At 37.5% G+C, this 24,695-nt stretch overlaps 1 protein-coding gene across 2 annotated transcripts in view; it reads left to right on the top strand.

Annotated features, from left to right (window-relative positions):
* LOC101736612 (F-box/LRR-repeat protein 4) overlaps positions 1-24,116 on the top strand; it is a 37,396-nt gene extending 13,280 nt beyond the window's left edge. For both annotated transcript variants that reach the window (XM_012688644.4, XM_004924079.5), the window contains exons 5-13: positions 984-1,108; positions 8,914-9,066; positions 9,893-9,990; positions 13,341-13,450; positions 14,947-15,102; positions 16,355-16,520; positions 18,126-18,311; positions 18,968-19,037; positions 19,509-24,116. In XM_012688644.4, coding sequence (XP_012544098.1) covers positions 984-1,108; positions 8,914-9,066; positions 9,893-9,990; positions 13,341-13,450; positions 14,947-15,102; positions 16,355-16,520; positions 18,126-18,311; positions 18,968-19,037; positions 19,509-19,619 — 1,175 coding nt within the window. In that variant the 3' untranslated portion in view covers positions 19,620-24,116. The remainder of the gene's footprint in view (positions 1-983; positions 1,109-8,913; positions 9,067-9,892; positions 9,991-13,340; positions 13,451-14,946; positions 15,103-16,354; positions 16,521-18,125; positions 18,312-18,967; positions 19,038-19,508) is intronic.
* The last annotated feature ends 579 nt before the right edge of the window (positions 24,117-24,695 follow it).

Genomic DNA, 24,695 nt, shown 5'->3' with positions numbered 1-24,695 from the left:
ATAACCCATAGACGCAACCCGCTGAGTTTCTCGCCGGATCGCCTCAGTGGGTCGCAATTGCGATTCGGTTGTAGATTCAACGAAGCACTACCCTTGCTTTTATTTATTTATTTATTTATATATTGGCTAGAGCTATTGTTAGCAAATTCTCTCAGGCTGAGCCCCTAGACATCTGTGAAACTAGCACAACCCCCCTTGGGGTTACTAGCAGTAGGTAGACAAAAAAAAAGCGTCAAAAGAGGTATAACTTCAACAGTACAGGCGACTTACTTTTTTATCAGTCACCTACTAATTTATTATGGGCTGTAACATATTTTGCCGACCCGATGTGGTAGGGATAAGGAAGCGCGTTCAATGTAAATAAAAACATGTCCGGCGTAAGCAGATTCGTTTTAATTTTAGTAGCCCGATGAAAGAATAGTTACGTAATCGACCTAGTTTTCATGGGACGTGTTCATTTAGTTAGTATGCATTATAAATAAACAGAAGCGACATAAAAAAAAAAAGTTTATATTACATTACGTAATATGTTGGTTAATAGTGAAAATTCACGTGTAGGAAACAGCAATAATATGTAAGCAAAAAACAATGCCGTTGGTCTTGTTTTATTTATATGTTCGAGCTTAAATAAGAAAACTTCATGCATGCCGCCCACGACACCCCCTATTAGTTATTCAGTTTGAGATATTAAATTTTCTAGATGTAAGGTGTTATTTGTTGCATTTGAATATTGTGTTAACTCTTTTTAACTACCATCATTTTTTAACTTTTAACTACCATAATTTTTTGTATAAAAATACACAAGGTATTATGGTAGTTAACGTTTATACAAAAAATTATGGTAGTTAACACAAGGACAAGGATTAAATAAGTAATTATGATTGTAAAGTCGAAATTTAAGGTCTATTCTATATTTTTTACTGCCGGTCAGATCGTCTGCTGATCTATTAAAAAAAAAAACCAACGACTTTTAAATACTCCAGGTCAACTTCTCAACAAAATCATCGCGTCGAATCTCCACGAAAGCGTTGCCTCGCGAATGAATATGCAACGCATACAAGCGAAACCAGACACGGGACCGCCGCTTGGAGATTTTCAACGATTACCGGTAAGTTATTACGTATTACGTTACCGGTCACCGTCCTCGCCGAACCCGTAGCTTTCGACGAAGGGCTCGACGAGTAAATTAACCTACAGACACAGCCCACTGAGTTTCTCGCTGGATCTTCTCAGTGGGTCGCGTTTCCGACCCGGTGGTAGATTCTGCAAAGCACTGCTCTTGCTAGGGCCAGTGTTAGCAACGCTCCCGGTTTGAGCCACGTGAGCTCACCTACACACAGGAAAGGAAAAAAGGAAAGTAAGAAAAAAAAAACAAATTACGAAGGGTGAGATTTGATTGGAACTTTTCGAAGCTGATTAGTGAAGCGTAGAGCATTTAAGAATGGTTTGATATGATTAGAATAAACAGATCAAAACACTTTTTTGCCTTCAGATCTTGACTGCAGTAAGCAATATTTTCACACTGTTTTGAAAATGTCATATCACAATAAGACTGAGTGAACAGTGTTTCTTAGGCATTTGAATAATGTGCATATTATGTTATGATTTTTTTTTCGTTTTTTTAGAACGACTCTGAACCATTTTATGACCCACGTAACATGCACGTAAAATTTCATTAGGAGCCTTAATACCATAATCTAAACTGAGACTTAAAATCAAGTCAAAATTCTACAATAGCTGTCTGGTTTCAAATCGGAATACGTGATTGCTACCCGGCAGGACAGTGATACAGCGCGAGCTCACATTACGTCCTACCACCTCATCCGCGGATATCGCACCGTCTCCTTCGAGGCGGCGTGTGTTTTGGCGGGGACGCCGCCATGGGAGCTGGAGGCGGAGTCGCTCGCTGCCGACTATCGGTGGCGCAGCGAGCTCCGTGCTCGGGGCGTGGCGCGTGTCCCCGAGAGTGAGCTGCGGGCGCGGAAGGCCCATTCTCGGCGGTCCGTGCTCGAGTCGTGGTCGAGGCGATTGGCCAACCCCACGTGGGGGCTACGGACCGTCGAGGCGGTTTACCCGGTCTTTGATGACTGGGTGAATCGTGGCGAGGGACGTCTCACCTTTCGTCTGGTTCAGGTGCTGACCGGGCACGGATGCTTCGGGAAGTACCTGCGCCGGATAGGGGCTGAGCCGACGACGAGGTGTCACCATTGTGGACACGACCTGGACACGGCGGAGCATACGCTCGCTGTCTGCCCCGCTTGGGAGGTGCAGCGCCGTGTCCTGGTCGCAAAGATAGGACCTGACTTGTCGCTGCCTGGCGTCGTGGCGTCGATGCTTGGCAGCGATGAGTCATGGAAGGCTATGCTCGACTTCTGCGAGTGCACCATCTCGCAGAAGGAGGCGGCGGGGCGAGTGAGGGAAAGCTCTCCTCACTACGCAGAAACCCGCCGCCGCCGAGCAGGGGGTCGGGACCGGGGTCGTATCCGTGACCTGGCCCCCTAAGAGCTAGGGGTCCCACCCGTTTTGTGTGGGGAGGGACCCAGACGAGGGGTGGCGTGCTCTGCACGCTCACCCGCAATAGGAAGCCGGGTGATGGTAGACCGCGTTCCCCCGACCGCTCTGGGGGAAGGTGTAACGCGGCGCCATCAAAGCGGGCTCTCGGCCCGCTGAACGAGGGAACCGGTGGTCGTTTCGCTGGCGGCCACCGGTCCGGCGTCCGTGGGACGGTGGGATAGATGTAATGTGCTCTGCGTCAACCCTGTCCCGCCGTTTCAATAGCCCCGACTGGGCTCTGGCCCGGTCCGAGGTAGGGCGCCGGTTGTGAGCGGCAGGAGTTTTTAGTGAGGTTCAACTCCCACATACCCCACCTGCCGCGCGGGTGGGGATCCGGCGATTTTCTCCTGTGGAAAAAAAAAAAAAAAAAAAAAAAAAAAACGTCCTACCACCAGCAATAAAGCAAATGTTTCAATATTGCTGGTTCGAATTTATAAACGTCATTTTTATTCTATCGCGGAAATCGTCCTTGAACATATGCTAAGTACGTATCTGGTTAAATAAATTTGGCCTGGGGAATTGTAAACTCTGCAAATGCATTGGTCGATACCAGTAGGTACCTACCAAAGCGTGTTATCTCAAAACAACATTCAATACAATAAAAACATATCATTAAATTGAATCTCGCTGTTAAAATAACTCACGATAACACTAATTGCGAAAATAACTTAATGCACAAAGTAACGAGAGTAATTAATTCCTGATTTGAAGATTTATATAAACTACTAGCTGTACCCGTCCGCTTCGCTTAGCGTTTAAAATTAACATTATTATTTCTCACCCCCACAAAAATGCTCATAATTAACGCCCCCACAACTGGTGTAGGGAGTCCAACACTCATATAAGTATTAGCCTATCCATTAAGAACATGTATTTTCTACATCGATACCAAGTTTCAAGTCAATCGGATGCATGGTTCAGTAGTTATAACGGAACATTCGTAAAAACCACTGTAGATTTATATCTTACTATATGACCCGGCAGACTTCGTAGTGCCTCAATCGATAAATAAAAGACGGAAAAGGAATCCGTCCGACGGGGGACACAACAAAGGGAAAACAAAATTGTTATTTTTGTACAATTCCGAGCATTTTCATATTTATCCACATTTTAAACCTTCTCTGGACTTCCACAAATAAGTCAAGACCAAAATTAGCCAAATCGGTTAAGCCGTTCTAGAGTTTTAGCGAGACTAACGAACAGCAATTCATTTTTATATATAGAGATAATAATAGTATAGATTTAAAAAAAAAAGCATCGAACAACATTAAGTTTTGTTACATTGAAACATCTTTCCCCGCGGAACGTGACGCATCCAACGCGACAACAACGGCACTTCGGAAATTTCCTATCAACGTGACCGGAATTCGTAAAGAAAAACGTATTCCAAAAAGAAATATGCACATTTCAAATCAGATCATATCTGATCGACATGTGCATGATATTATCATTGTTTTTTCTTTTAAGTAAATCACATTCCAAGGTTTCCTTTTATATAATGAGTCCGTGCTGCGAAAGTGTTATGTTAATATCAAACCGTTACTTAATTTTTAAATATCTAACTCTGCAAATCCGGTATCTGAGCAACGGCCTTCTGGTGTAGTGGTAAGTGACATGGTCACTACACAAGGGGGTCGCGGGTTCGAATCCCGCCAAGGGAAGATATTTGTATGGTAAATATAAATGTCTTTTCCAGGGTTATGGATGTATATTAAATATATGTATGTGTATAATAAAAAATCTTACATTTATTTCCGTTACCTGGTACCTGTAACACATGTTCTTTACGAACTTATCACGGCACCAGTTAACGTGGCGTGTTTGTTAGTAAATATTTATTTATTATTATTTGATTTCCTTTTTGTTATTGTTTATTATCCTGCAATTATGGTAATTATTTGTCTAATTTAAATTAATAAAAAAATATTTTGCGAAAGCTTATTACGGCTAAATTGATGATATTCTTGTTTTGAGTAATTTGAAGTCGGTTTCCTTTTTGAAAATTTTTTGTGTTATAAATTTAGAAATTTAATGGGAGGATAATCATGCCTCTTTAAGTCTCTGAATTTTTTGCTAAGGGTGCAGAGTTATGTATAAACAAAGCCGTAAAACGTTTGTATTATTGAAGCCGTATTTTTATAAATTTCTAATTTAGGTATGTCGATATCAGATTGTTTTTATCGTGACGACCTGTTCGTCTTGATTGTAAGCGGTAAGGGTAACGGAATGAAAAATGGATACATTTTAAATTAAAAGTGTACGGTCATAACAATATTCTTAATTAATTAAAATGGGCAGCCCCATTCCTATGGTGGGATTTTAGCAAAGCAGAATAGCGATCTTGTCTCAGTTGGCAACGGGGTTCTTTCGTGTTGGTGCTTGTGTAGTAACACCATGCGAACCTCGTGTTTTTATTTTATTTTATTGCTTAGGTTTTGTGGAAGAGCTCACGGTCCACCTGGTGTTAAGTGGTTACCGGAACCCATAGACATCTACAACGTAAATGCCGCCACCCAGCTTGAGATATGAGTTCCAAGGTCTCGGTAAAGATACAACGGCTGCCCCACCCTTCAAATCGAAACGCATTACTGCTTCACGGCAGAAATAGGCAGGGTGGTGGTACCTACCCGTGCGAACTCACAAGAGGTCCTGCGACCAGTAAATGTATGGCCATGTCATTTAATGCGAAAAAAATGAACCAAAAATGTATCAAAAAAAACGCCTAGTAATAACATTAATGTTAGATCTTAATAATCTCATAGTAATTGGCTCGATATAACCGCTTTGTAGCATCAAGCCGGGTAAACTAATTAACGATGACGTCCGTTGATAAGTTAATTAAAGGAGAATCTGCGCAAACGTGACTTAGTGTAGGTAATTCACGTGACTTCATTGTTACATTGAACTGTTGTTATTCTGTTCGTTATTATCGTGTATATACACATTATACTGGTTCACGGGGTTATAAGAAAGTTGCAAGAAAGTACGAAACGCATTATCGCGATTCTGGCAGATGAATAATCGGCAACTTAAATGTTGACCGAGATTTTCTGATCAAAACGTTATACAGGGTGGCCCATAAGTCCTTTGATATGAAAAAAAAATTATTAAAATAAAACTAATTACATTATGAATTAAATTTTTATTTACATAAAAAGCTTAAAAAACGGGAATTATTTTTTGAAAATAACATCTCCTAAATGTAATCCGTTGCGATCACGGCACTCTTGCAAACGACGTCTAAAATTGTCGATGACTGCGCGGCACGTCACTGCTGAAATGCTTGTCATTTCTCTGCGGATGTTTTCTTTTAGGGCCTCAATTGACCGCGGGTTTGTGTCGTATACTTTAGCCTTAAGGTAGCCCCACAAAAAAAAATCCATCGGGGTCAGATCTGGACTACGTGGAGGCCAGGAAATGTCTCCTCTCTTAGAGATAACTTTGCCAGGAAAAAGTTGACGGATAACGGGCATAGCAGTGTTAGAGGTGTGAGAAGTGGCCCCATCCTGTTGAAACCACGTCCTGGCATTAAAGCCTGAAAAGTTTTGCAATTCTGGTATGAAAAACTCTTCGATCATAGCCACATATCGCTCCGACGTAACAGTAACTGCGCGCCCTCTGCCATCCTCAAAGAAGTAAGGCCCTAGGATACCATGGGCTGACATAGCGGCCCAAACAGTCACTTTCGGACTATGTAAGGGCTTCTGATGCTTAAGTTTTGGATTGATGGGGCTCCAATAGCGGCAATTTTGTTTACTAACATGCCCGTTAAGATGGAAATGAGCCTCGTCAGAGAACATTATGTTATTGAAGGAAGTAAACCGATTCAACATTTCATTCGCATAATTTTGTCTTTGAATACCGTCAGTTTCCTTTAATTCTTGAACCAACTGAATTTTGTAAGGGTGCATATGTAAATCTTTCTTCAAAATCCGTTGTAACGATGTCCTGGATACGTTTAATGCTCTGGCGCGCTTACGAGTTGACTGTGTCGGATTTTCGCGAATAGACTGTGTCACTGTGTCTATGTTTTGTTCCGTACGTGACGTCCTTGGGCGACCCAACCGCGGTTTATCTAACGTCGAACCGGTCTCCTCGAACTTAGCAACCCAGTTCTTAATCGTTTGAAGAGTTGGAGTGTCGTCAAAGTTGTGTAAACCTTTGTGTTCTCGAAATTTACGCCGCGCAACGGTTGCCGAATTGTCGTTTTTATAAAACTCGCGCACACAAAACGCACGGTCCGCTCCGGTAAAACGCTCCATCGCGACTAAATTCCCAGAAACCGAAGTTACTCCCCCCGCTTCCCCTGCACCGCTCACGCGCGCCCTGTTCGTTTTATTCAAATTTTACTTTTCAAAGGACTTATGGGCCACCCTGTATTATCGTCTTATCGCATTAAAACTGTATAATCTCAAAACTTACTAATTTTACAGGAGAGTGTTTTAAAGGTTTAACATGACTGTGATATTTTTAATATTAATCATCTTTGCAGCAGCATTTATTTTTTATTATTTACCAGTTACATTATCTGTCTTTTAAAGTAAGATAAAATTATGAATTAATTTTGTTAGGAGTAGTCAAAATATAGGAAACTAAAAAAAAAAAAATATAACTAAAGAACGCTCTTTTGACAGTATTTATGAGAAGAATACTGGTGATGCCAAATGATTCCGCATATTAACTCTATTTCGAATATTTTTGGAAATTGTACACTTTAAATGCGAAAAGACTATATGAGGCCTATAAAACCAAAGGCAGCTAAATCCAAGTCTGTCAAATATTCAGGTAAACTACAAAAATCGGCCCTAAACACGTCATTACGGATCCTCCCGATCCATCGAAGTATTCCTCTTGCTAGGGCCAGTGTTAGCAACACTCCCGGTTTGAGAAGCTGAAATAACTTTGTTCAGATAGTAACGATATTCTTTATTTTAAAGCAGATTTATAAAGAATGAGAATATTACTAATAATCTGAATTTTAAATGATAAAACTTCGTTCATTAGTACTTAGTACAGAGTAAAAATAAAATTTTTGAACTGAATTTGTTAGAGATTTAGCTGCATTTGTTATAACATGAAAACACTAAAACGTGTTCAACTAACTAAACAAGATAGGGCCATTGTTAATCCATTTTACGACATTAAGGCGTTTAGTTGCCTTTGATTTTGAAGGCCTCATATGTACGAGTATGTAGAGTGATGCACGTTTAATTGGCACTTAGCTAGTAAGACGAACGGCTGTACGCGCAGTTTTGTTCAGCTAGGTATAAAATGTATGATATGAGATCCGAATAAGGTCATGATGTATAATGTAGTTTGTGATTGTTTTTTTTTTTTTTCTTATATAATAGGGGTTTAAGTATGAAATTGCCGTTTTATTGTAATGGGTACTTCGAATTGACGTAAAACCTTCATGGTTTGAGATTTTTGAGTGAAACTTTTTCAAAGGTTTTTGTAGGTACCACCACCCCGCCTATTTCCGCCGTGAAGCAGTAATGCGTTTCGGTTCGAAGGGTGGGGTAGCCGTTGTCACTATACTGAGACCTTAGAACTTATATCTCAAGGTGGGTGGCGCATTTACGTTGTAGATGTCTATGGGCTCCAGTAACCACTTAACACCAGGTGGGCTGTGACCTCGTCCAAAAAAAAAAAGGCAACATTCGATTATGGACTATCAGTTGTTTTTTTTGAAAATTCTTGTGATTTTTGAATACGGGTTCCGACGCCGGAACTAACGCTGCAGAATTATGTTCAATGGAGAAAAAAAACGAATTTCAATTTTTCAGTACAAATCTTTTTATTTGTAGTCATTTTATACGTAGCAATTTCATACTTTAACCCCAATTAGTAGAGGAGCTCACGACTCATCTTGTGCTAAGTGAATACTGGAGCCCATATACATCTACAAAATTATAATTTGCGTAATTACTAGTGGTAAGACCTTTTGTGAGTCCGCGCGGGTAGGTACCACCACCTTGCCTATTTCTGCCGTGAAGCAGTAATGCGTTTCGGTTTGAAGGATGGGGCAGCCTTTTTAGAACTTATATCTCAAGGTAAGTGGCGCATTTACGTCGTAGATGCTTATGGGACCAGTAACCACTTACACCGGGTGGGCTGTGAGATCCTCCAATCTAAGCAATAAAAAAAATTGTCAGTCGCCCAGATTTAAATCATTAAATCGAAATTGAATGTAAACGTCAATTTCGCACGGGATTATTCGGATTTCATTTTAGATAACGGCATTTTGGCTGTGCTTTTCGCGTTGCTGATATCCACGAGGGAGGATGATAATTAGACGTACCCACAACAACTTTAAAAAATAATAATAACTTTTTTGTAATCAGTTTTAATTCATTTCAGGACGAAACAATACTATCGGTAATGAAGTTCTTAGATATGCAATCTCTTTGTAGATGCGCACAAGTCAACAGACATTTCAACAGATTGGCCTACGACTCTATACTATATCGGAGCATCGATCTGAGGCCATATTGGCATTGTGTGCAATCGCAGGTAAGGCTAAGTTTTTCTTTCAACATCAATCTGTAATGGATCGCTGATTTCTTTATTACGACAAACATAATCTATTAATAACAATAAATCGCAAACAATAGAATTTAAAAACAATATAATGTAACAAAGGTTAGACGAAGCTTAGATGTTAGATTAGAACAATTAGTTGTTTTCTGAGTAATTATAAGTAGAATCTATAACACAGTAAAATTTTGGTAATATAATACAGGGTATTCGTTTTTTAAATAAACAGGTTCGAATCTGGGCTTTTTTTCTTGTTCTCAACCAATCTAATATCACGCTTTCACCAAATTGAGCCTTAATAGGACCTGTCCTTCGACTTTATGCGGCGTATTCGAGGAGAATCTTCACAAATAGGCAGCGGCCTAATAGTGCCTATGGCATTGCTGATGTCCATGACTGACGGCGTCAACTTACCATTTTCGTCTGCCTACAGTGTAAAAAAAAACAAATGACGGTTTTGCTGAGATCAATGGGCACCGGTGTTCATGTTACGCGGACCTATGAGAATTTATGTATTGCGACATATAAAGCATAATAAAATTGGTCTGCTTTGCACGTATTAGCACTATAAAAATTACATCATCGTTGGCTTTTTATAGTGGAAAGAAGAAATATTTTAAGAATGAAAAAAAATTTTGACACAGCATTAATAAAACATTTTATACATAGTTCCTTTCGGTGAGACCATGTTAATTTGTACAAATAATTGAGTTTACAAACAATATTTGTAATGAATCTAGTGTGTATGTATTTTGTAAATTTGTGAAATTTTCTCAAACTAGAATGTGCGTATCGACTTCAGGTTTTGGTGACGCTGTCCTTGAGATGCAAGTTTCTGCAGAAATTAGACCTCTCGTGGTGCGGGAGTCATCGCATGATATATTCACATTACGTTGTCAAGTAAGTTTTTGAGTGTCTCTAATTTATTTTAAGGTGGTGTACCGGGTTTTGTAGTAGGTAATGCTGAAAAAAATGCATATTTAAATACCCTCTCTAATAATTAGTAATAATTAATTAACTTAATTAATAGTTCATTTAATTAATAACATTAATAAATTATGAAAGAGGCAAGAGAGAGAGAGAGAGAGAGATATATATATAATTAGAAGAGTGACGAGCCTGTCATTCAGTTGATTACGTGTTCTTAGTTTTTGTTTTGACGGAAAATGTTAACATACCCTCATTTGTTTTTAATACATTTTGATTAATTTTACCGGTTCTTTGTAGTTAACTTTTGTATGACTCAATCGATTGGGTTAAAATCTCGCAGTTCAGTACTAATTTCGCTAAGAAATTGCGGCCTTGGATAGCGTTTAATACTGACTAAGTGGACATTGCGATTGTCTGCCGGCTTACATAATTTTAATGTGCCCATAAAAATACAAATCAAAACGAATAATAGTTTAAGAAAACGAAGTAGAATTTTTTTCATAGATAACTTTGTTTTTAATATCGTACATGTTCGACCAGATTGAACTTTTAGTAGAATTAAAAATTTAAGTAACGTATTCTAAAATTTTGTTTTATATTATAAACCTCACGAATGCCGCAAAACATATGTACGATCGAAATTTTGGGTAATTATTTGCAGACTCCCAAAGAGTCAGATAGTACAGGAATGTCAATCGATACTAATAGTATAAATTCAAATATGATTGCGTATGCTACAATTTTTTTTATTGCTATTGTAGGTAGATGAGCAGCATACGTCCCACTTGATGGTGAGTGGTTACCGTCACCCATGGACTTCAGCAATGCCAGGGGCAGAGCCAAGCCGCTGCCTACCTCTACTTTCGACTAAGTTGCAGATTTTACTTCGGTATGGATATAGCCTAAAATCAGCGAAAAAAAATTAACCCTTTTTTCGCTAGCTATTCTCTCGGAGCCTAAGAAGCTATTCCAGTTACTCTGTAGCTGATAAATGAGCTCACAGGGCTCACTATGAGAAAGTTTGCTAACACTGGCTCCAACAAGGGCGGTGCATCGCAGAATCTACCACCGGATCGGAATCGCGACTCACTGAAAAGATCTGGCGAGAAACTCGTTGGTTGATATATAAGCTTTTATCCCATTGCTGTGTACCGGTCTAAAATGACGATAATGTGATATAAATTACTAGCTTTTGCCCGCGACTTCGCGTGGAATAGTTCACAAATAATGCATTATTTTAGAACAAATTTGGTTAGTTTAAAAAACGTTATAGTAAGCCAGCCAACCTTAATATATAGACATATGCTGTTGCGGGGTTTTTTTTTAGATCTTTCAAAGGGGAATAATTCTGTCATACATTATTTTAGCGAAACTTTAACTCTTTCTGCAGCGCACGCAGCGGAAGCTCTCAAAAGGAGAAAAAAAAACGATTTTGAAACATTATTTATTGGTGCTCCGCTTGTATTGGTGATGTTATATAGCCTATAGCCTTCCTCAATAAATGGGCTATCTAACATTGCAAGAATTTTTCAAATCAGACCAGTACTTCCTGAGATTAGCGCGTTCAACAAACAAACTCTTCAGCTTTATAATATTAGTATAGATTGGGTATACCAACGAAGCTGCGTGCGGAAATACAGTAGCAAATATACATTACATTGAAGAACGTTTTATACAATTTGAATTATACCAGATTACCTTTAGAGTTCTTTATCTATCACGAAAATAATTTGAACACATTCCAAAAAGTGGTCGTGACTTTAAAACAGATTGCCTTCAATATTGCTCGTTTATATAATTAAATCAACGGAATCGATATAAAGACTGATCTATTTTCTCACGCAAAAGTAATTATGATTATCAGTGAATCGTCACAAAACACGCTAAGCTTATAATTGAAGAGGTATTAAAATAATTGGGCACGAATAAATTTTGCTTAATTAGGTACTAGTTACTTTTTTTTTTGAACAATCTAGATCAGTTTTGTTGAAATCACGCGATTAATGACGTTTCCAGTAGGTTTTCGCGTTTTTAACGTCTCAGCTACAGATGGTCTTCAAACTTAAGATGCTACTTGTGTCGATCTGTGTTTAGTATTGCTTCCGTGGATAGAGGTTCAGAGCGGTTTATATAAGTTTACTAGCTGACCCGGCAGACTTCGTATTGCCTCAATCGATAAATAAAAGACCTAAACTTTTGTATAAAATAAACTTAAAACAAACATAAGGAATCGGTCCAACGGGGGACACATCAAAGGAAAAACAAAATTGTTATTTTTATTTAATTCCGAACATTTTCATATTTATCTACCTTTTAAACCATCTGTAGACTTCCACAAACAATTCAAGCCAAAATTAGCCAAATCGGTTCAGCCGTTCTCGAGTTTTAGCGAGACTAACGAACAGCAATTCATTTTTATATATAGAGACTAGCTGTACCCGTCCGCTTCGCTGGCCATTTAAAATTAACATTATTCTCACCCCCACAAATATTCTCATCATTAACGCCCCCGCAACTGGTGTAGAGAGTCCAACACTCATATAAATATTAGCCTATCCATTAGTACATGTATTTTCTACATGGATACCCAGTTTCAAGTCAATCGGGTGCATGGTTCAGTAGTTGTAACGAAACATCCGTAAAAACCACTGTAGATTTATATATTAGTATAGATATATATTTTTTTTTATGGCCAAGATGGATGGACCAGTCTGACACTTATTGTTAGGTCCGAAGACATCAATGTAAATGCTGTCACCTAACTAGCGATATGAGTTTTAAGTCTCATTTTTACAGTACAACGCCTGCACTACTCTTCAAACCAAAACGCTTTATTTATTGCACAGATGGGTGGACGTCGGACGAGTTCACAGCCCACCTGGTGTTAAGTGGTTACCGGAGCCTATAGAAATATACAACGTAAATGCCGCCACCCACCTTGAGATTTGAGTTCTAAGGTCTTAGTATAGTTACAACGGCTGCCCCACCCTTCAAACCAAAACGCATTATTGCTTCACGACAGAAATAGGCAGGGTGCTGGTACCTACCCGCGCGGACTCACAAGACGTCCTACCACCTGTAAAAAGCTGACCTTGTTCAATCCCTTTCATTAGGACTGACTACATTCACATGCAACTGCTGGAGTATTTATATACTTCAGTTATGTTTCTCTAAGCATTATAGGATATAACAGGACGTGCCCACACCAGCTCCCAATGGGTTCCACCGATAACGCATAAAACGTTGCTAAGGTTCAAAATGCAATATCAACGTTTGACGTTCACGTAGCAACATTGACGTGTTATCGTATTAATTTGCAGTTTCCTAAAAGAGAGCGGCACAGAATTAACGCACTTAAGAATGAACTGTTGTAAATTCGTGGACAACGCCGTGCTTCGAACGATTGTTGACATAGCGCCGTTCTTACAAGGTACGTGTTTGCAATTTACATTATTAAATCCATATGTGAATTCGCTAGGTGATATTGATAATAAAAAAACTTCAGAGGTGTCAAGGGACACCTGGATGGAACGAAGTTCCTTTCGATTAATTAGTGAAGGATTGTAATTTTTTTTTTTAATTTATAATAATAAATTACGGCATTATGAAGAAGAAAAAAACAATACTATGAACTAAATTACTATTGTTGAAACGCTATCTCGAGAAACTGTACTCATTACGCGGACCAATCGGATACGAGCAATGTGACGCGATAAGCGCCTACACGTTGATTGGTCAGAATGACGGATCTAAAAAGTGTCGTGACAACTTTTCGTAAGAATTTTTTCCGTCTAGCCCCCTTACACAACGCGCGATAAGGAACTTCGTTCCAAAAAAAACGGATTTGATTTCTGATGTGATTACATAAGCGTAGTCTAGGAGGTTGGCTAACAAACCACATATTTCTACTTTGTATGTAATTTAGGTGATTCGTTTTTAGACTGTTTTATTTATGCCGATGCGGGTCGCGTTGTTTATTTGAGATGTTACCGGTTGTATGGCGAGCTCGCATGTGTAGGTACAAACATTTTGCTTCTTTTCTGTCAAGCAACTATGATATTTTTTTCTTTTTTTTTTATTGCTTACATGGGTGGACGAGCTCACAGCCCACCTGTTGTTAAGTGGTTACTGGAGCCTATGGACATCTACAACGTAAATGCGCCACCCACCTTCAGATATAAGTTCTAAGATCTCAGTATAGTTACAACGGCTACCCTACCCTTCAGACCGAAACGCATTACTGCTTCACGGCAGAAATAGGCAGGGCGGTGGTACCTACCCACGTGGACTCACAAGAGGTCCTACCACCAGTAAGTTATGATATTATTATGTTCTTGTTTGAAGATTGAGACAGCCGTTATACAATACGAATGACGAATGATGAATGATAGTAGATTGTGGTGTCTGTGGATTCCAGTAACCACTTAGCTCAAACTAGGGCTTAAAGTCGTTCACTCATCTACAAAATTGTTTTTTTGTCTTACCATAATATAACGTAAAAGCGGAAGTCGTAGCGAAGCGTATCAATGATCCACCTGTTACATGTGTATAAGATCTACGAACCTCTAATTGTAGTTATTGATATAATTTTTAGGTCTGAAGTCTTATTTAAGTCTGAGTGATTTGCAAACAACACAAGCGCGGAAAAAGTTAACCTTAAAGGAAATCCGCTTTCTTTTCATGTTAAAAAAAAACCATATAAGTCTATAGAACACCTACAAGTGTATAAAATAAAATGTAATTTTTAAACACGTAAAAGTCCTTCTCTTAGACTATTATCGTATTTTATTAACATAACAAGTGAATCATATTGATACGCAATAAATATTGAGTTGTTGAAATAAGCTTTTAAAATAATACTTTCGTATGGACTACATAAAGACTACTTTTGAATAACCTATATATGTATATATTATATACACACAGAGCTATGCCTACGTTCAGTAGTCGGCTGCACCGATTGGATCTGTTTGGCGTCTTTGAGGAACTTACGACGCTTAGACTTATACAGAACCGACATCAACACGGCGGCAGCTGTCAACATCATTAGGTTCAATCCCGGCTTGGAGCACCTTAACGTCGGTACGCATCAATTTATTCATAATGATTTCTTGTTCCATGTTAACATAACTTCCACGAAATTAAGCGAAGCGAAAATTACTACAAAATTATCCATTCGCAGTATTAATAATAATAGTGGTAGTTGAAATACGACTGTAATTAATAAATTGAAGTTAAGCTTGTACACTATTATGATTCTATTGTCAAAGACTATTATACTTCTATAATCATAGATTTTGTATAATCATAGATTTTGCCAAGATTACTTATTTTTAATGGTAATAACTAATATTTAAATCTATTCTCTAATAAGAAAAGTTTGACAATAAACTGAATAAACAAATAGTATGCATACGTGTGTCAAAAACATGGTTGTCGGTGTATTTTTTTTTTTATTGATTTAATCTTCGATCAACAATTATATCGAAGGATTTAATGTATTTTTATGTATAACTAGAGGTCCCGCAGTAGTCGAAATTCGACTATAATTAATTGGACTTGTAAGTTTGTACACTATTATGATTGTATTTTATACTTCTATAATCACAAATTTCGCCAAGACTACACTATAAAAAATATTAACAAAGACAAACAATATTAATCTATTCTCAATTTGACAACAGACGTCAAGAACAAAAGTTTGACAATAAATAGTATGTATGCGTGTGTGCGTCAAATACATGGTATGTAGTGTGTGTAATGTTTTCTTTGTTGATTTAATGTATCTTTTATGCGTTATTTAAAAAAAATATTACCATTGTGCACTTCTTCTCTATATTCTCTATAAGTGTGGAAAATTTCATACTCCTCTGTCCGCGCAATTTTCGTAAAAAGGGATACAAAGTTTTTGCTTCACGTATTAATATATAGATTTAAAAAAATATTGACATTCTGCACTCCTTCTCTATATTCTCTATGGAAATTTCATACTCCTCCGTCCGCGCAATTTTCGTAAAAAGCGGTACAAAATGTTTGCTTCACGTATTATTAATATTAATAGTATTATTTGCCAAAAATTGACCCTAAAGATCTTCGAGCCGTCATCGTATACGTATATATACCCTTGTGCTCCTAAAGCTTGTGTATATGGCTGTGTGAATTAGTCAATATTTTATCGCACGTACAATATATATTATTATACAAGACTAATTATATATAAAAGACGATACGATGTAGTAATCTAATCCAGGACCTTGAGTCCATCTGCCAGGATCCATAACTGCGGGGCCACAGAGTCGGTTAAGGCTAATTTATAATTAAAAACCAATTCAAGGTTCGTGCAAGATGATATCGGCCATGGACGAAGTGGCCATAGCTTTGGGAGCGAATTGCCCGAACCTGATATCGGTCGACTTCTGGAAATCCTACTCTTTGACTCCAAACGGAATAAGGGCCTTGGGAAATTGTAAGAAACTACAGGAACTGGATGTCGGATGGTGGTAAGTTTTCTGTATGAAGTTGAATGTGGGTTTTTTGCGAGCTCTCTGACATATAAGCGTATCAGGCGATTGGAACCTATATCATAACAATTTACAGGAACTAGATATTAGTTAGTGGGTAGGCAAATGGAGGGAAATAAAATGGATCCCTTCACCGATGCCAATAGTCAATAGACAATATTTGATTTTGCATTTCGTTGCTCGAGACCTAATGTCAGATTTGATTGCAATTAATTCTGACTTATTTATTTATTTATTGTAAAGAATGTGATTGGTAATGACGGGCCAGAGAGCTCTTGTTTCTTCAGAACTGACGCGTGAGTTTTATTCATCTTTAGCATGACTTTAAGTAATACTGCAATGAGTAAATTATTTTGTTTGTCTGTCTCTTTTACGTCGATACAAAGCGACAGCTTTAAGTCAATAGAGTGACATAGGCTACTTTTTAGCACGAAAATTAAAATAAACATTTCGTTACCATTAAAATTGCTAAATTTCACCGAATGGTCTAGCTTTTACACGGCCGTCCTAAATTGGATTCCGTCATATCTTAATGCCTGTCGGTGTTGACTGTACATTTTATTGGCCGTCAGAGCTAAATGCCTATTGGTGTTGACTGTACATTTTATTGGCCGTCAGAGCTAAATGCCTATTGGTGTTGACTGTACATTTTATTGGCCGTCAGAGCTAAATGCCTATTGGTGTTGACTGTACATTTTATTGGCCGTCAGGGCTTAATGCCTATTGGTGTTTGATTGTACGTTTTATTGGCTGTCAGAGCTTAATGACTTGACTGTACATTTGACTGTACATTTTATTGGCCGTCAGAGCTAAATGCCTATTGGTGTTGACTGTACATTTTATTGGTAGTCAGGGCTTAATGCCTATTGGTGTTGATTGTACGTTTTATTGGCTGTCAGAGCATAATGACTATTGGTGTTGACTGTACATTTTATTGGTGTCAGAGCTTAATGACTATTGTTGTTGACTGTACATTTTATTGGCCGTCAGGGCTTAATGCCTATTTGTGTTGACTACATTTTATTGACCGTCACGGCATAACGCCTATTGGTGTCGACTGTACATTTTATTGGCCGTCAGAGCTTAATGCATATTGGTGTTGACTACATTTTATTGACTATCACGGCATAATGCCTATTGGTGTTGATTGTCGACTGTACATTTTATTCGCCGTCAGAGCTAAATGCCTATTGGTGTTGACTGTACATTTTATTGACCGTCAGAGCCTAATACCTATTGGTGTTGACTACATTTTATTGACCGTCACGGCATAATGCATATTGGTGTTGATTGTACATTTTATTGCCTGTCAGAGCTAAATGCCTATTGGTGTTGACTGTACATTTTATTGGCCGTCAGAGCTTAATAACTATTGGTGTTGACTGTACATTTTATTGGCTGTCAGAGCTTTATGCCTACTGGTGTTGACTGTACATTTTATTAGCCTGCAGAGCTTAATGCATATTGGTGTTGATTGTACATTTTATTGGCCGTCAGAGCTAAATGCCTATTGGTATTGACTGTACATTTTATGGCCGTCAGAGCTTAATGACTATTGGTGTTCACTGTACATTTTATTGGCAGTCTACAGGCCGGCGGCTCGGGCGAATGGCTGGCGTGGCTCGCCGGCACAGAGCTACGTAAGTTGTTCCTCGGCGCGTTGCGCGGTGTCTGCGATAGAGATTTGCGTTCGTTGCTGCCACGAGCGCCGAAGCTGACGCAGCTCGACCTGCTCGGCGTCAGGGCGGTCACGTCGGACGTGTGCGATTCGTGAGTGTTCCTTTTTTATTCGAAAACGCTGTCGACAGAGTACTGGTGCGCGCGAAAGCGTCTTTTTTTTATATTTTAATATCTGAATTTTACATAACATGAATCTGTGCTTTTGAGAAAAAAAAAACTATTACATTTTATCGTGAAATAAAAAACATGTTATGCCTGCAACGAAGTGTTCATCTTGAAAGAGAAGGTCGTGAGAAAGACTGCTTACCTATATACTTACTCTTTTAATAGATATCTAATTTTAAATAAAGAAAAACTTATAAAAAAATAATACTATTATCTTTAGTGTTTGCGAGTCGTAGATAAAATTGTAACTACTTTACGTATTAATCCTTATGCTGACTCCGGTCACCGTCCTCGTCGAACCCGTCGCTTGCGACGAAGGGCTCGACGAGCGAACTAACCCATAGACACAGCCCACTGAGTTTCTCGCCGGATCTTCTCAGTGGGTCGCGTTTCCGATCCGGTGGTAGATTCTGCGAAGCACGGCTCTTGCTAGGGTCAGTGTTAGTAACTCTCCGGTTGAGCCCCGCGAGCTCACCTACAAACGTTAGGATGAAGCTGAAATAGCCTCTCAAGGCTATCAGCATAGGTAGGGGAAAAAAAAAAGCTGACTTATTTTAAATAATTGTCCTTAATGTACACAGAATATTAGCAGAGTGTCGCGAGTTAAGGCTTCTGGACGTTAGCTTCTGCGATCAGATTCAAGAGTCTCAGGTACTGTTAAGAATAATAATCATACAATAAACTTATTACAATAAATTTTAGAACACATAAAAACTAGTTGATTTTTGAATAAAATTTGTGGTCATGTGGGAAGCGCATTCCACCATCGAAATGTCAGTTCCAGTATCGCAGTATGATGGTTTTATTTATTGCTTGGATCGGTGGATGATCTCACGTCCCACCTGATGCTATAGTGCTATGGTGGTTATCGGAGCCCATAGACATCTATAAAGTAAACGCCGCCACCCACCTCGAGACATGAGTTGACTTTTGACAGCATAACGGCTGCCCCGCCCTTCAAACCGAAACGCATTACTGCTTCACGGCAGAAATAGGCGGGGTCGTGGTACCTACCCGTGCGGACTCACAAGACATCCTACCACCAGTAAACCAATAGTATTTTTATCATGATTATCATTATTATTTTATCATGAACCACATTGAATTTCTTTTCGGTTTCAGGTATTAGAATGGCGAGAACAATATCCTCACGTCAATATAAAAAGGTCCTTTCAGTCGGCCAACTTGAATACCGATCCTAATCCTTTATTTTTAGCGCCTAGCTTAGAATAAATCGATTACAAATTCGCATTTATGTTTTGTTATGAACATTAAATTTTATATATGTAACTAATTAGGTTAAGTTTATCTGTGTTTCGGTAAAACATGCCGTTTAAAAAAATCTTACGTTACGGACGTTTTTTCCCGGTTAGGGTACCCCTCCGCATCGTCCCATAAGGAACTTCGTTCCAAAAACGTAACTCTATTCCGATTTTCAAGCGTTGCTTAACTTGTTTTTCCCGAAACGACTGTATCGGCTATAAAGGAGATTTCAAAATTTTAATTCACGTTCTGTTTTATAAATTTGACATTTCATGACGTTTCGAAATGTCTTATGTCAAATTTGAAATTTTAAAGCGGTAAGTTAGTAGTAGCGGTAAGTAATTATGATTCTGTACTTCAATTCGTACTTAGAACTCATTAATACAGCAATCCCCCTGTAACGCGGTAAAGTTATAACGCGTTTTCATATTACGCGATTTAATCCCCCGTATAACACGGGCATTACCCCACATAACGCAGCGATTTCCCATATACATATTTCTGTACTGTGAAATTTATAATGATTTGTACAGTTCATAATTCGCTTTGCGTATCTTTGCATATGTGTCCATTGTGTTATTACAAAATTAATTTATTTTATTAAATTTGTGTATTAGAAGGTGTAGGTTAAATTTTATTTTTATAAATTTAATTTAAAATAAAAATATTTAAACCATTAAAATTTAAACGTGATTAATCATTTATACGTAACGCGCTATACGAGGTCGCAAAAACGCGTTATACGGGAATAACCTTATAAGGCGTTTTCTATAACGCGGAATCAATCTACCGCGTTATAGTGGGGATTACTGTAATTAATTGAGAAAAAAAGTGCAACTAGACGAATGTTATTGAATGTACATCTTACGTAATTTAGATTGCTTTAAATTTATCACAAATTACTTTCGTAGAATTTGGTATGATTTTTCGTAATAAGTAATGTAATGTACGAAAAATGTTGATATTATGTTATTCTAACAAAGAAAATAGTATTACATTAACACAATAACTGATTAATTTTTATAATTTGGCTTTAAAATGATCTTAAACTAAAAGACTGATATTGTATGGAAAGAATGATATGGAAATAGGAAAGGCTCTTAATACAGGATTTATTCGAATGCTACCAGAAACGATTATCCACGGAAATATGAGAAATATATGGAAAAATATATTTTACCACATACTGTTTCCGTGCTTATTTCGTTCCCCAGCCGCCATTTAAATTCCAGAGGTCGTTGACCCCTAAGTTTTGCGCACGTCCAATGCGGGCCGCAAAATATGTTTACTAGACCATTATGAACGCTTGATATGAAAATAATAATATTACTTTTTGGAATGCCGTGTTTGTGGCTTTTGCAATTGTCCTTTGATATCCTGTATATTAGACTTGATATTGTAATAAATAACATAATAACTATATTATGTAGATATTGAATGAACGAGGATCGTTTATCTTTTGTTTTGTCGATTTTGTGCTAGGAAGGTTCCTAACCGAACAAACGGATAGATGTTGTTGACAATTCGGAACCTGTTCCGAATTGTCAACAACATCTAGAAGAAGCTTCAACTTAATCCACTAAAGGGTTTTGCGAACGCATATAATCTAAAGAAACATCTATATAATAGTATTATAATATTAAACGTTATCAATATTTCATTTTTAACATGTATTAACCGAAGAAAACATCTTAGTCGTGGTTTTGTGGCTTTGTAGTGTCCCGCAAATTGCTCATGTCCTTAAACAACTGTAACCACTCATAAACAGATGACCCGTTTGCTCGTCTACCTATGGATGCAATTAAAAATACGTTCAAACAAACAAATATGTTCAGACAAAATCGGTTTGTAATTATTATTATTTTTTTGCTTAGATGGGTGGACGAGCTCACAGCCCACCTGGTGTAAAGTGGTTACTGGAGCCCATAGACATCTACAATGTAAATGCGCCACACACCTTGAGATATAAGTTCTAAGGTCTCAGTATAGTTACAACGGCTGCCCCACCCTTCAAACCGAAACGCATTACTGATTCACGGCAGAAATAGGCGGGGTGGTGGTACCTACCCGTGCGGACTCACAAGAGGTCCTACCACCAGTGATACACAATATATTAGGCTTACGATTTTTGGAAACCTTTGGGTCTATGAAGAGAATAGTTCAATTTGTGCTTTGTAATGGTACAAATGTTATGGAATAGGTACAGCAAGGAATAGTCAGAGATGTTTAGTTGACGAAATTCCGTTATGTTTCAAATATGTCGTGTAATTCCCATTTTAAATTAGATGAAGTAATTTCTATTGTTTAAAGTTTCACTTACTGCATCTATCTATCTACTATCATCATTTAATTTAGTAGTAACAAAAAGCCATGGAACGCTTTTAGATATTAATTTTTTTATTTTTTATTTTAACAAAATTAGTGGTTACGTATTAATTTTAATTATACTTATAAAACAAGGTCCCCTCTGAATATTTAATTATACGAAAAACGTCTACTGGACTGTAAAAAAAAACTTTTTTTTCATACAAACTTTGCGCTGACAATTACTAAGACTCCTAAAGAAAAATCTGTCCAATGCCAACGTTTATAATATAAGATTATCGTAAAAATCTATATTTTAATATAATTGTTAGTATTAAATAATGATATTACGTAGGTATACGTTCTAGCTTAACAAATATATGAGGTTTATTTATATACTATGCTATGGTAAAGTCTGGTTGACCAACGGTTCAGTTGATAAGGAAAAAAAATCCTGATAACATTAATTATTTTGTGAGATAAAGAGTTATCTATCGTAAAATATTCAACACTGATTAAAAAAAACTTAAATAATCGTATCGAATTCAGTGCGGCATCTTTAGTGGGTAGTACAAAAACACATTTTTATTTGATTTATTAAGCAATGAGTCTCATTAACGATTAATTATTATTCATACAATTGTAATAATTACTGTGGTAATTAAATGATATTTAATGATTAGATAAAAATAATAAATTCGTCCAAAAGTCAATTTATAATACCAACACATATCTGGTGTGAGTGACATTTATCTCGAAAGTTTCTACAGTAGACTGTCGTTTGTGATTATCGATGAATTGTCATTGGCAGTTGGATATTTTGTCATTAAAAGTTTTTAGTTAGGACAGGCGGAATGATTTGTTATTACCATTCCTATTTCTGCTGCGAAGCATTTACGGGTTGCGGTTTGTAGAGGGTTCGACTTGAGTGTGTGGTTCAAAGTTGGTTGGTTAAAAGCCCGTGTTCTCATTTTCTTGCTTGTAACCGGTAACAACTAATACCGTGTAGGCCGTGAAACCGTTCATCTAGAGAACAAAATAAAAGGTATACATACGTATTGCATCCCTACTGACAAAAGTGATCATTTAAAATTTGAGACAATAAATACAAAGATATGGACCGTTTATTTTGAAAGTGGTGTAAGTCCATTTTCTTTTGTTTCGAGAAAATTAAAGGTTACTATATTTGTTGATTTAAAAATACAGGGAAATCATATGGGGTCTGTCAATTGGACTTACACCACTTTCATAATCGATGATTATGCAATTTCATTTACCGACCGATTTTAAGTTGTACAAAACATGGGATTTTTCTGAGAAATTAAACACGGACTAGTTATATATAAAAAAATTACATTAGATTAAGCATGAATTACGTGATAGCTCATTTTTCTCAAAAATGGACTTACACCACTTTCAAAATAAACGGTCCATATGTGCACACTATATATATATGAAATGTCACAGCACAAAGCCAAAACAAGAACAAGGTTAAAAGTATGTTTCGAAAAATTGGCTTTCAGCCTTGTCCAGGTGCTGTGTCTGTTTCTGGGGTCCTCTAGTTTTGACCAGAGCTAACCCAGGCACAGCCCTAGGTACAGTTTGGCCCGTAGGACATATTCAAAACTCACGTCGCAATATGGAATAAACGAAATACATATAATACATTTGTTATAAAGCTCAGTTTTCAATATGAAAATGTAAGAAATTATCGGCTGAACTGATTATCCTTGAATACTTTAATCAATAGTTAGTTTACATGGTCCCCCAATTCCAATCACAATTGTTTTTGTTCCTCAAAATCCTTAGCTTGAACATTCCCGGTCTTAACTAAACATTTTCAGAACTTTCAAATAAATTATTAAATTAAATTAAAAGTTATTAAAATAAATGATCTCCAAAATTTGAAACGTTCAATTTGAAGAGTTGAAGCCTATAGATTTCGTAATAAATATACAATTTCCTCGCGGCAATACAAAACCTTTAATTCTATGTTCGTCGAAAAGATAATAATACAATGAAACAAATTCAATGAAAAAATATATTTTATGAGTAATTGTTTGTAAGAATGTCTAATATAAATGTTATTTATCAGTCATAGGTTTTAGAAAGATGTTTTTAGTTATTAAATGTATTTTTTGATTAAAATGTTCATGACAATTATTCTGTGTTTCATTTAAAACTATTAAAATCTAACTACGTTCCGCTGTGACAATCATTTAATGTCTGAAAAACATCCATTTGTTACAAATGTACTTACCGTTTTACAGTACTCTTATTGAAAAAAGCTATTTCTGCCGTGAAGCAGTAATGCGTTTCGGTTTGAAGGGTGGGGCTGCCGTTGTGACTATACTGAGACCTTAGAACTTATATCTCAAGATGAGTGGCGCATTTACGTTGTAGATGTCTATGGGCTCCAGTAACCACTTAACACCAGGTGGGCTGTGAGCTCGTCCACCCATATAAGCAATAAAAAAAAAATGAAACTCAAGTTTCACGATCGACTTCCACGGTGAGGGAATAGTAACGTGTAATATAAATCAAACCTGCGAAAATTTGAATTGGCATGATTAATGGCGTCAGGGCGTGTTATGAGTCCGCACGGTTAGATACGACCATCCTGCCTATGTATCTCGTGAATGGGTAATGCCTTTCGATTAGAACTGAGACTCGGATCTCATGTCTCATGGTGGGTGACGGCATTCATGTTCTTGTCTATGAGCTTCGGTAACCATTTAACAC

Source organism: Bombyx mori, chromosome 8 (assembly GCF_030269925.1).
Source record: "Bombyx mori chromosome 8, ASM3026992v2".
Classification (NCBI taxonomy): domain Eukaryota; kingdom Metazoa; phylum Arthropoda; class Insecta; order Lepidoptera; family Bombycidae; genus Bombyx; species Bombyx mori.
Note: the sequence above shows the minus strand (reverse complement) of the source record. Positions and strands in the feature narration are given on the sequence as shown.